Here is a 14,177-nt window from a genome sequence, read left to right as displayed (position 1 = left end):
CAGCTGGGGACAGAAATGAGCTCAGGCAGCCTTTTCTTTTTCCTTTTTTTTTTTTTTTTATGAAACAACCCTTCATAATGACCTCTATGTTTAGCCTGTGGTATTGTGCTGTCAGCTGACTTTTAGGATTCCAGATTAGTTTACTTTTTCTTTTTTTTTTCTGTACATTTGTATCCCTGAGTTCTTTGACCAGTCAACAGATTCTGATATCAATTTTTTTTTTTTTTATTCTTTACCAATTCATCTTTACATAAGTGTTACATATGCTGTAGGATAGGAGTACATGCACTAGTATCCTAACAAGGGAAACAATCTGACAACCAGTGCAGTGTTTAAGGGTTTCCTCTGATGTCTGATTCTTCCTGGTCAGCAAGTATAATGGAGCAGTACATTTGCCTGCAAAATATTCAGCCCCCACTGCATGAATTCAGTGCAATAGGGATGAGTAATTTTGCTGAGGACTGTACATGGATGAGTGTGATAAAAGGAATTTTCTCAAAGGCTTGGTCCAGACTGAGAGGTACTGGTTTAATGTGTGGCACTTTATTTTTTTCCCCCTTATTTTAGGAAACAAGCCTGGAAATGACTCTGAATTCTCTACTACATTTTACTTCCATCCCTGTTAGAGCAAACAAAGAGTTTCAAAGTGTTTGCATCAGTTTGAGCTGAGCCCCAGGCACAGCCCCTGAAGTGCAGTTCTTTGTACAAGTATAAGTTGCAGTGGTGCTATCAAAATTAAGGTAATTTTAGCTCTGCTGTAACTGTAAACGTTACAACCAGATATCAGTGTGGATTGAATTATAATCAGTTGAATATTGAGTCAGGATTATGTAGAGCGGTCCTTTAATGGATTGCTTATGAGTACAACAGACATAGAGATCATGTATGACCTTTCTGACAGACGTGATCCACTGCATTTAGGGTGTCTACTTATGGTTTTAGTGCAGATATTTAAAGGACTGTCAAGTATGTGATTTAAGTGTAAAAGCATTATGTGAATGATATATTTAACTCATAAAACTGTTGTCACAATAACTCTTGATACTATGATCCTTTGTGGGAAACTAAAGTGTACATGAATGAATCATATATGATTTAATAATATCAGTGAATTCCGATTCATGCAGAATTACTTCAACCACATGAAAGGTTTTTCTTTGGCTGGGAGAGGATGTAACATCAAAAAACATTATGCGCATATCAGTGTGTAGTGTGTGTGTGTGTGTGTGTTTTCAGTTCATTTGATTCTATTCACTTTAATTTTAGATGTGAGACTGTTACTACTTTAAGATGTTTCAGAATTCCATTCCGCAACACTTTAAAATATGTTCATTTCTGTTTTTTTTATTTTTGATTAAAAGTCTGTTTTTGTTCATTCGGTTTAAGCCATTTATATAGTAGAACGCACTTTTGATACACAACACGTATTTCATGAAGTCTAAACACTGAAAACCGAATTGCTGATAAGGACTCCAGTCTCACCAGAAAATGTGTAATTGGCATGTTTGTTCAATTGTCAAATAAGGCCAAACGGCTGTTGATTTTCTTTCAGGCAGCGTTCATGTGATATAAAAGGAATCATGAAACGTGTATGTTAAAATGTGTAAGCCCGGTGAAATCATATAGATTTTTGTAACTGCTTGATCATATATTTTGTGACATGAAGACCTTATCATGAGCATTAATTCTAACCCCACCCATGTATTTTTATCTCCTGATCCTTACCACTTGCGAGTAAGAGCTCAGTGGAAGAAGAAATCATGAGTGGGAGGGAAGTAGATGTCTTGAACCAGTGACCCTTTGCATGAAGGTTTGCAGAGTAGTGCCTGCTTCCATTCCCTCCTTCTGTCTTCGTGACCAAGTCAGCAGTGGTAAAACATTGAAAGAGTACGTAACGTAGAAACATGTATGGCGATGTAGGACTTGGATGGCTGACAAAGGACATTGACTTGCTTATGAATCTAAACTTAAGCTGCATTTGCGTCACAAACAAAGTTAGGAAAAACATAGTACTGTAATTGCACCATGTTTTCTGCTGCGGACCAATGTAGCTATTTCCTGTTCTGTCATGAGATTGGGTTTATCACCCGACAACCTGTCAGATGTGTTTAATTCACTGTCAATTTACCTGTGTATGAAATAATTCAAATCATTCCCACCTTCAGCAGATACTCACTAAGCTTCGACAATCTAATCATGTCATATGTTGTGATATTTAAAGTAGGAGGACAAACCAGTACTTTTTTTTCCCCAACACTGACGAAAGTTGACTTTATAACTGAAATCATTCATCAGTTTAAAACAGCACAATGATCCATTACACGTGCGCCAGAGGCCTTGTCATCACTATCAGCTTCTGAACAGCAGGTATATGGATCTTTTTTAATTACGATTGTACAAAAAGTGTCATCTGGTAATCAATCATTTTCAAATTTCTGCTTCAAGGGACACACTTTTTGCAACAAAGACTATAATTAGTTCGCCTTTCATTCCTGCAACTTTCTCTGAGGTTTATCTTTGTGGAGAGGAGCAACAGTGTACAAGGTCCCTTGTCAAACATAACCACCTTTGAGAGAGTTATTGTGTGTCTTGAGGACAAATCTGCACTCACTGAACTCCAGATACTTGAAAATGATACCTGCCTCTCATATAAATGATTTTCCCTTCCTGCAGAATTTTCTTCTTCTATGCCAAGATGCAAATTTTTTTAACAATCCAAAATTAACTCCACTTTCCTCTCAGAAAGAAATGTCTATTTTAATGAGCTGTTAACTACCCCGTGGGCCACTCTTACACACACATTCATGCATTCACCAGTGTACCTGTTTGATTAACTGGCAAATGAGTGTCACCGTAGACATGCTGCTGTCTGAATAGAGTTTTCTTCTCTTCAAAACAATTAATTAACAATGTTGTAGAATCGCACATGAAATTTAAAGAAATCATGCCAAGTTATCTGCTGCTTTGTGCATTTCTCCCGTGCAAAACTACACTCAATAAATAATTTGGATAATGATAATACATGTTGTATATAAACGTAAGAATGCTGTCAAAGTGTGAGTCCAACATATTTGTAAACATCTTTGATTTTTTTCAGACGTTGCATGATTTCTTCACGTGTTTATTTATATGTTTAGAGAAAGCAGAATTTCTTTTTGTTACACTTCCTGGCTAAAGAAAAAAAAACCTGAATTCTATTCGGAATATTCCCTTCTCTAATGTTCAACTTCAGAATGTCTCTTTCTCGGCTTTCATTTAGCAATTTAATGTTTGAAAAAACATTTTAAAGACTTTTATTCTTTACATTTAGATCCTTACATTAAAGGTTACCAGCTGATTATTCAGTACCACAACTGTTTACTTATATGAAAAATGCTGCTTCTCTGCTCACATGGCTGACAGATACATTCCAAAGCAAATCTTCCGTATAGCGAATCACCCTTCTGATGTGCAACACTTTTCCTCACTTCCTCCATCCTTCTTCTGTAAACCATCTGTAAGCCATCAATATCTGCTTGATAACAAAGAGATGTTTGAAGTGGTTTTCAGGCTCAGCGGCACATCAAAGCTGATGTAGTTTTGTTGATTTTTAATCCAGGAAGTGGAATCCTGCTGAAGCCCGTGTTCACCAAACAGCCAGGCAGTGTGGTGTTTCCCATTCAACCGGGTGAGATTCGCAGAGAGGTGGTGTTTAGCTGCGAGGCCCAAGGACACCCTCAGCCCTTCTACAGGTAACGCCTACTGACATGGCTGTATGCACATACCTTCAGGAGCAACCTCCAATTCAAAATGAGTAAGGACGCTTCATAAAATGTAAACAAAATCATAATTAAACAATCTGTGAATTTTATAAACTAATGTTTTATGAACATTAGGCAACAGAATGCTGGAATGGTAAGTGGTACAACAGAAAAGGAAAAAAAAACTGGTTAGATTAATAGATCAATAGGTCTAAAATAAATAAAAAAAAGGTGTAAATAGAGCACCCTAGAGAGGCAGAGTCTCTCTGAAGGAAAGATTGGCACAGTTTCAGCAATCTGCAAAAAAAGTAGGATTTATAAATTGGCAAATTGAAATTCTTTTTGAAAATCATGGATGCTCCATCCGGCAGACTAAGGAAGAGAGGGACCAACTGGTTTGTTATCAGTGCTCAGTTCAGGAAGCTGCATCTCTGATGGTTTTGGGGTGAATTAGTGACTATGTATAACTGTCTACGACTGTATAACTGGCAGCTTGCACATCTGGAAAGGCACCATCAGTGATTACTGGCATGTATAGCTTTTAGAGACATACATGCTCCGATCCAGATGATGTCGTTTTCAGGGGATGACTTGTATATTTAGGGCAAGACAGTGTTAAGTTGCATACTGCATTTATTACAAAAGCATGGCTTCGTAATAGAGGAGTCTGTGTGCTGGACTCGCCTGCCTGTACTCCACACCTTTCACCAGTTCAAAACATTTGGAACATCGTGAAAAGCAAAACATGACAAACAACACCTGGGACTACTGAGCGGCTAGGATCATTAATCAGACAAGAATGCGACAACATTCTTCTCCCAAAGGTCCAGCAACTGGTCTCCTCAGTTCTCAGACGTTTACAGATTGTTGCAAAAGAAGAAGGGATGCTACAAAATGATAATCATGGCCCTGTACCAACTTTTTTTTTTAAATATGCTGCTCCCATCCAGTTCAAGATAACCTAATATCTTTATTATTATGAGGTTGAAATACCTCAGAACTACACAATGCAACACCATCACTAAGAACCAGTTGAGATTGAATATATTGCTTGGAGGGAAAACTGTATTTAGGTACCATATGGCTCACTCCCTGCAGTGCATAGATTAAGTGTCAGTCATTGTTAATTTGACAATGATTATTTCGTTGGCTTCTATTATTCGTGTATTGCGTGTTTGTGCTGGCAATGTGACATTGTTCTGTAGATTTTTCTTTGAGAGTTTATTGTCACCTGCATCACTAACCACTAACCAAGAGAGCACAAGGGAGTGCACTAAAATGATCTGTGTCGTCAGTGAAGAAAAAAAACAAGTCACAAACCAGAAGTGATGTTAAAGGGATCTTCTTTCCATATCTCATCTATAAGCACCACTGCTGAAGGCGCATGCCCATTGCCACAGGGAATCTGATTTCAGGGTTATTATTACAGCATATGATAAACGTGATGCAAATCAGTTGATTGACAAAAAAAAACAGCTTTCACTGGTTGTGCTTCTCAGTACACTGGCCCATGTGTGGTTGTGTAGTACCCCAAGTCAGACATGGATTAATTGGTTCTTTTGCCACAACAATGATGTCAATTTTTTTTTTTAAAGTTAACAAACAATGATTTACTTTAAAGCACATCAAGTGCCTGAGCTATTAATTTATTATCTGTCACTTTGGGCAAGCTGTCAGACTCCTGTCAGAGTAATTAAATGCAAATTACAAAACCAAGCATTTAATGTGTAATGGGTTGAAATTAACTCACATAATATCAGTGTGTGCAGCCATTAATGTGGCTTGAGTATCCTTGGTGTTATGTCTAATGGATACAAATTGAAATCAATGACATATCAGTCCGATCGTTTGGAATACTTAATGCTGAACAAGTCACTTTTTCACCGTCTGTAAAGGAAAATGAGCATATGTGTCTTCTGCCCCTCTGAGTTCAGGTTCTGAGAGCGTGCCCAGTTTGTATCAAATCAATTTTCTTTTTAATTAGCTCTTTAATTACAGCAAGTGGCACCAACTGTTGCTGTCTAAACCTGCATTAAGAAGTCATTTTCAGATTCACGTCAAGCTGCTACGAAATCATGCGCTCATGGTTTTTAATGATGGGACTGATATTAAGCTGGACTCATTCCTGTAGTTTTCATTGCAGCAAAAAACGCTGTTTTCTGTTTTTTCGTGGGTCTTATGAAGTTCAGGCCACCAGATGCTGAGAGGCTCCTGACTGCTGCAGATGTTGGCAGGTCTATTTCAGGGTCAACCCAGGGTTGAGACAACCCAGAAACCACAATGCCAAATAGAGCCCATACTCCAAGTTGTGAGTGTGCCCCCTTGATTTGTCTCATCTGGAGCTCTTGGGCCACTTCCAGCTACGATCTCTAAACCAGTCTAATCAGCCAATCTGCTGTTGAGCACCGCTTCACTGCGTATGTCCTCCCCTTCCCTCCATACTTCATCCTTGGCTTCTCGGCCTTCTCACAGAAAAATTAGCTAGAGAGTTGAAAGAAGAAACCCAATGCCTCTTTTTTTCCAATTAAAGTGAAATTCTGATAAAGACAAAGAACTAACATTAAATATAATGAAGAGTTATTTTACACTTGAGCAGAACATTTATTTTTTAGTCTTTCTTTATTTTTCTCCCTGAAAGTGCCACGTGTACTTGAGTATAACACAATGTATCAAATTAGCCTACTAAGAAGTGTCTCTATACATTGAAAAATCTTTCTGGGAAACAAAGGATTCTAATTCATGGATTTTTTTTTTTTTAAATATCCACTCCACACAGTAAATAGAACTTGAACATTATCACCAGCAAAATTATTCCATCCATCCATCCATCATCTTCCGCTTGTCCGGGGATCGGGGGTCGCGGGGGTCGCGGGGGCAGAAGCTTGAGCAGAGAAACCCAGACGTCCCTGTCCCCGGCCACTTCCTCCAGCTCTTCTGGGGGGACCCCGAGGCGTTCCCAGGCCAGCCGAGAAACATAGTCTCTCCAACGTGTCCTGGGTCTTCCCCGGGGCCTCCTCCCAGTGGGGTCCAGGAGGCATCCTAACCAGATGCCTGAGCCACCTCATCTGACTCGTCTCGATGCGGAGGAGCAGCAGTTCTACTCTGAGCCCCTCCCGGATGACCGAGCTTCTCACCCTATCTCTAAGGGAGAGCCCGGACACCCTGCGGAGGAAACTCATTTCGGCCGCTTGTATTCACGATCTCGTTCTCTCGGTCACTACCCACAGCTCGTGACCATAGGTGAGGGTAGGAACATAGATTGACCGGTAAATCGAGAGCTTCGCCTTCTGGCTCAGCTCCTTCTTCACCACGACGGGCCGGTGCAGAGCCCGCATCACTGCAGACGCCGCACCGATCCGTCTGTCAATCTCCTGCTCCATTCGTCCCTCACTCGTGAACAAGACCCAGAGATACTTAAACTCCTCCACTTGGGGAAGGATCTCATTCCCGACTCGGAGAGGGCATTCCACCCAAATTAGCCATTTGGATTGAAAGTAAACAAACCAAATCATACATTGATTTTGTACAGATGAACATATATTGATGGAGAGACTACTGATGTGTAACACATACTCTCTCTCTCTCACTCTCACACGTTCACTCACACACACTCTCGCACACACTTGATGGACTCCCATAATACTCAAGACGAGGTTTAATCAAAAAGCACCATCATTTTATGCTTTCTCTCTAGTCAATGTTTGGGCAGACATAGGTCTTTAGGTCTGAAAATAGCTATGATTGGAGGTGAAGTGCAGTTAATGAGCAAACAGATTGGCAAGAAAACAGGAGTCAAAGGGATGCAGAGAATTTGTCTCAAGCGAGATGAACGGTTGCTTGAGGTAACTGTTTTCGGTTGCCTCTCTCTCCTGTGATAATCTTTAGTAATGTCACAATCAGCCAGTGTTAGTTCTCTTCTTGTTACTTTAGCCAGTATGACAGTTTGTTAACAGAATGGTGTTGATTGTCTCTGTTTAATGTGAATTTGACTCCATGCCAGGTTGATGTGTTGTCATCAACATCAGTCTGTACACTAGTAAGAAGTCTCTAAGAGTTTGTTTGCTCTCATGTGGTTGCATTCACAGGTGGAAGCTAAATGACTCTTTCATCCTGCCCAGCCTCGGGTCGCGTTACTCTCTTATGGGTGGAAACTTACGCATCAGCCAACTGAATAAAGAGGAAGATGTTGGTGTCTATCAGTGTCTGGCATCAAACTCTTTCGGCACGATCATCAGCAGAGAAGCCAGTCTCCATGTTGCCTGTAAGTTAACATTCTGTTGTAAGTGGAACTCCAGTGATTTACCTTATGTCTGTCTAGGTCTTTGGGCCTGGGAAAATAGGGAGCCAACTCAGGGAGGACTCTGGGTTGCAGAGCACTTTGATTTTGACACCATTGCTTAAAAATCATATCTTTCCCTTTCTCTTTAAATCACAATCCTAAAACCCTGACTGATATCCATTTAGCTCTGGACCCCAAACAAAAAAATTGCAACTCTATTTTAAACAGCTGTTTTTGGTGAGCGACCTCAACACTTCTAACCCAAATAAAGTCAGCATGTGAATGTAACCTGAACATGAAAGTAAGGAATCAGCAGCAATGTGGTTCATTCTTCCTCCACATCTGCCACCTTAATGCAAAGGTCTCCACAGAATCTGTTACACAACCGATAATGTAGCCAGCGTTTACCCTACATGTAGTGATTGTTCCAACAGATCAAAACAATCTCCTGCCAGTCATATTTATATCTTTGGTCCTGCCCCAAACTGGCGACTTTTTGGAAGAATGTTTTTGATGATAAGCAAAGCCTGTGTTCATGTCACCCCTCCCAATCTCTTATCAGCCATTTAGGCGTCCCCTCCTGATACTAACCTCTCTGTTGCAACAAGGAGAACTTTAGCAGTCACAACCCCACAAACCCATCGATTAATCTTGCTTGATTGGAGGCTTATCTCCAACATATGTAAAATAAAAGTTGAAGTGACAATGGACAAGAATATGTGGAATGAAAAAGATCATATGCTCGGTTCTGCTGCATCACTGCCGATTGTATACTCTTTTCTCACTATTATATGGCACTGTGGTAGAAGTGTTCCTCTAAATCTGCAGAGGGCTCATTTAGTTATACCTACTGTATATATTGTAGCTTTACTTTATTTTTTCCCATTTCATTCCCATTTTCATTCCACATTTCAAATATACAGCTCATCAATTGGTCAGTTTTTGTTATATTATCTTGAGTAATTTGTGTTTGTGTTTGTTAAGCTTTGATTTCCTTAGACAGTGAAAGTTTTATTGAACATTAGATATTGTTCGCTGAATGTTTAATGACCCAGCAGAGCTCTCTTTAACTGTTTATTATTACACCCAATCTTAGGGAGAAAAAAAAGAATACTGATAAAGTTGTATCAGTTTACTTGTGTTGTGTTTTTAGGTCTTAACCCTGCTCGTGCTTAGTCTCTCTTCGGTGACTCTAAACTTAAAATACCTCTGTGATGAAGACTGTTTGATTGTATGGCTTGCCTTGACATGTACCATATAGTTGATGTTTTGTAGCCTTCATCCATCACATTTTATAAGACCACAGTCTAAGGCATCTCTTATGGCAAGGTGAACTTGAGGCCTCCACTCTTGATGGGCAGCCCATATCAAATGACAGGCCTGATATCTGTGAACAGATGGTGCAGCTAGATTGAATTCTGATGTCTGTTTCTCCGCCACAGCAGACACAGCAATGATCCTTGGCGAGAGAGCGCCGGAGATATTCATCTCATCGCTATTTGGTGCTTCTTTGTCACAAAGCAGCATTAAATCTTCAGCATAGAGAGCAAATCTGTATCCTGCGCTGTCGGTGGGCCGTTGATCATATTCACATTTCCTATAAATTTTTGAGGCCCGTTCTGAACAGTATGTCATTGTGATTGGTCTCATCCATCGCCCGGGCCTGACCGGAGACCTGCTGCTTTTGTCAACGGATGAGGACAAGCATTAGTGCTGATGTGTCATACATCTTATTTATTGCTCTTGGTTTAACTTAATTAAGTGTGCTGTGTGATTGAACGGGTCTCAGGTCAAGGGAATAAGTCATGGAGGAGCAGTCTGTTATGAGTGTCAGTATTATGTCATTTGTAACAGACTGACTCTGGGGAGCTCAATATTCTTTTTCAAAGACCCGAGGGCTTCCATCCTGTCTTGTAATAACATTGTGCGACTGACACCATGGTAGAAGCCATTAATGAAGAAAATACAGGATTAAGAAAATAATAATCATAATATTATTATTAATCTTCTTAGATCTGGAAGCTTAACACAAATGCTTTTAAGGCACGACTGCTGAAAACAAAAGTAGAACTGTGATTACAGTTAGGTCATTATTAAAAACACAATTTTACCTTCTTTGATAATGCAATCTAAAATTGTCAATTTATTCATGAAAGTCCTTGCTGGTGGCGAGCAAGATCAGAGTCTTTGTTTTGCACCATCTAATGATCTCCCATGTCATCAAGTTTGCAGAGCATAGATGTGTGGTACATGAATAAAATGTAAGATTACATCTTTAATCCTCTGAAAGATGGATAATATAACAGTTTCTGTTCCCATCTGTTATGGGCCTAAACCTCTGAAAGTATAAATGTTCTTGATCCTGTTGACAGTATACCCTGTTAAAAAGGTTCCACTCGCCTGTGGGGAATGATGGAAGGAATAATCTAGTTGTTTACTGAGCATCGAGCCAGATTGAGCTTTCAAATCCCGTTGGATTTTTTTTTTTTTTTCCTTTGGTTCCAAGTGAAAGGATTTTAACTGACGCAAGATGCAGCTTTGTACAACAGATTGCAAGGTCAGCAACAGAGCAAAGTGCACTTGATGCCTGTTCTGAGTAAGGATATGCTCCAGCTGGGATTGTGCATGGTTTTTAGAACCGTAAGGGTATCGGTGTATAATGATGGATGAAATTGTTAGTTGTTCTTGTTGATAGCATTGCAGGATGGGCCTCCCCTATCTTTTGGTACAGATGATTTTTGATCATATTCAGTATTTGCCCTTATCTGCGTATGTACTTGGTAGAAATTATATATCCTTTTGTGCTGGCCGTTTTATTTTTCAAAGGTAATTTGCTCTTTATCCCTTGGCTTTGATTCAGGTGAATATTAAGCCTGTTTTGAGCAGGAGTGCAACTGAGGAGGGAACAAAAGCATTCCTTGCCAGCAAATTAGGTTGTCAATCTGGGTCTCAGCTACTTCTTTGGAAGAAAGGTGTTTTTTGAATGCAGATATTTTCATTGTTGTAATCATTAAGGGGCGCCACCACTGGCGCTCAGCAAGAATTAGGGCCCTTGTGATGTTTATCATTCCCCAAATGTCATGTGTCACTCAACTGTCAGAGGCTCACTATATAATTCCTCTTTGAGAACGGAGATAGAAAAGAAGAAAAGATCCATTTATAAAAGAGCAGATAGTAGCCTTTATGATAAAGCTCACAACAGACTACTCTTTGAAAACAGCTATTTTGTCATATATCAATTTCTTAATCTCTGCTTACATACAGTATAGGTATTACATATTCCTTTGTCAATAATAAAATGTACTGGGTTATACCATTTCTGCTCTCCTTTCTCTTATGAGTATCAATAGGAGAGATTCTGATGCATCTTATACAAGCCGCTTAAAGTTATGGACATGATTCTTGTCAGCATCAGTTGTGATTTTATTATATCATCAGGTCCACAACTTTTCATGAAAAGTTGTCATGGAGATGCCATTGGATTTTTAAATATAAGAACAATTTTTTTCATCACATTTTATTTTGAGCATTTTTTTTAACAATGTCATTTTAATAGGTTTTAAAACCTTTAGGGATCTTATTATCTCAGCAATGTATTCTATTCATACCCACTGCTAATGGTTCTGTTATAGGAGAGAATAATGACAAAATAACCCATTTGTATGTTAAATGGATCATGGTGGAGGGGAAATATATTGTGGCTAAAGAATTTCAAATGGACTTTAGAAAGGTTTTAAAAAACTCTTTATGCCTTTTGTCCTGTGGCAAGATGATAAATGTAACCAAATCACAAATTGTCAGCAAGCTCACGTTGTAACAGAGTTGCCTCATTGTGCCTTTCTACAATTTCCTCTCATTCATTACAATGAAGCAATTTGGAGCAGCAAGCCCAAAAATGCAAATTACCATTCAATTTCATGGATCTGAAAGCACTCAAAATAGCCTGAACCCTGCCATGGAGAAGCACATGGAGGTGCAGAGCTGTGATAGGCTTGATAAGATGATCCACACCATGCTGAACAGCTTGGCTTGTCAAGCATTGTTGGCTTTTAGTGTTTAGCTCATTTACGTCCCTCTATACACCAGAGAAATATCGATCAGGAGAGCTTCCCTCTGTGTGAGTTGAGCAACTGTTTTTTTTTTTTCATTTATGAGAAATTTGTTAAATCAGATTCTGTGTTATACACAATTACTGAGAACAGTCATGGTAAATTTGTGATTGTGGTGAATTCAGTAGGCTATGTCTTTTTGCAAAGCCTCCAACTCTTGGAGAAATGTGAAAAGACCAACTAGTAATATTCTTTTGTTTTTTGTTTTTTTTCTCAGTGTTGAGGAAAAAAGCAGTACAACTCTGATGTTCATGTAACATGAAATTGTTTTGCCATTCAATCTGCTGTGTCACGTTTTTATCAAGTCAGTCACGTTTTATGACAAATGAAATTATTTGTTGCTCAAGCTAGGCATTTCAGCAAGTCACCTATCAGGCATGAACAGCTGGAGCCATAGACAATTTGTTTTTGGGTCATCAGCCCATCAGACCTGTACACTCTCATGAGAGCAGTTTCACTGGATTGTGTTGAGAGAGAATTTCTTTAAATTTGGCATAAATATTCACTTTAACTCCAGAATGAACTCATTAAGGTGATTCGTCACTATCAGCCTGTGTGAATTTCACTACATTTGAACATTCAATTCAAAATTCAACAGTGGATGCATGTAAGAGAGATACCAGAATGGTGAAGTAACTAATCCCAACTCCCAGACCTTGACCCTTAGACCTTCTTGCTTCAACAGAAAAAAACAAACACAGCATACCTTTCTACTGTTCTTTCATGTAATTAGCTGATAGCAAATCTTGGTTTTAACCTCTCCACCTCTAAAACAACAACAGTAACATTCTAGCTACAGCAATATTAAAAACAAAACTAGCTCACGTCTCAGGGAAACTGGAAGTAGACCCGACCATTAATGACAGTCACACAAACTGTATGCAGTGCTCAGGTGCAGAGTGGCGACAATAAAGGAGGACACAAGATGAATAACAGCTAACCACGTAAGACTAAATTGATTACTTTTGTTGACACAGTGTGACAGTGCACACGCAAGCGGAGCAACAATTACCACATAGAAGCATATAGGTTTTTACATTTTTTTTAAATCAGAAAACCCATATCTCAAAATGGGAAACAATACCAGCTCATGTACTTCAGTAGATCCTGTCATCCTGGGGCACCATGCAGAAAAGGCCTTTATTTTCTGTACCAAATTCAGCTTAGTGTAGGAAACTTTGCAATGAAGTTAAACTTCAGACCTACGCTGCTAATAAATTGGCAAATTTGTCATCGTTTGTCTTCTGCTATCGTGACTAAATTGCTAGCTGACCTGTCTAATGGTTTTTGTAGTGGTTTCCCAGTTAAAACTTAACTAAAATTAACTTGCTTTTTGTGCTCCGACAGGTGGCAGAACTTGTCATATATTTAGAGATTGCATAGTTAACCCATTAAAGGAAAATATATGATTGGTCAAATTGAAGTAGAATTTCAAATAGATCCATGATTGAATTAGTATGATTTTGTGACAGTGATGTCACAGAATGCCTATGTTTGAGTTTGCCTCTAACAGACTTGAAATTAACTTGAAATGAGCCATTAACTACATCAAACTTTTCTATCAAATTTCATGAATATAGCCCAACATAGCATTAGATTCCCTTCTAATACCTGGTAAAATACCTTTACATTTATGACCACTGTATATTTCCAAAGTTAGAGGTCAATTTTTTGGTACTTAATGCCCAAAAAAGTCTATATTATAAGAGAGGCTAAGATTCTTTAAAACAAGTATGTCTGTATCTGTATCTTGGAGCAAAGGTCTTACAAGGTGTCAAAGCTTCAATCTGTGTTGAGTTGCTAAGTTTACTCTGCATTAAACCGATTTAAAAAAAAAAAAAAAAAAAAAAAAAAAGTACATGTTTGAGTGTTTTTTTGACAAATGCAGTGATAAACAGCAGTAATAATATGATAATGTTACGCCACGGTAAGCATGACATCACATTTATCCGTATGCTGTTAAAGATTTCTCCCTTACACATTTGTAATTTCTGCTTCACCTCAATAGGATTATTGCATTTATGTTAACCTAGCTGCCTCGGAAAATCC

General features: G+C 38.9%; 1 protein-coding gene across 3 annotated transcripts in view; it reads left to right on the top strand.

Annotated features, from left to right (window-relative positions):
* Positions 1–14,177, top strand: part of cntn3a.1 (contactin 3a, tandem duplicate 1) — a 101,318-nt gene that overhangs the window by 15,092 nt on the left and 72,049 nt on the right. For all 3 annotated transcript variants that reach the window (XM_075476495.1, XM_075476496.1, XM_075476494.1), the window contains exons 3-4: positions 3,599–3,731; positions 7,826–8,001. In XM_075476495.1, coding sequence (XP_075332610.1) covers positions 3,599–3,731; positions 7,826–8,001 — 309 coding nt within the window. The remainder of the gene's footprint in view (positions 1–3,598; positions 3,732–7,825; positions 8,002–14,177) is intronic.

The sequence above is a fragment of the Odontesthes bonariensis genome, chromosome 10 (genome assembly GCF_027942865.1).
Source record: "Odontesthes bonariensis isolate fOdoBon6 chromosome 10, fOdoBon6.hap1, whole genome shotgun sequence".
Taxonomy (NCBI): domain Eukaryota; kingdom Metazoa; phylum Chordata; class Actinopteri; order Atheriniformes; family Atherinopsidae; genus Odontesthes; species Odontesthes bonariensis.
Note: the sequence above shows the minus strand (reverse complement) of the source record. Positions and strands in the feature narration are given on the sequence as shown.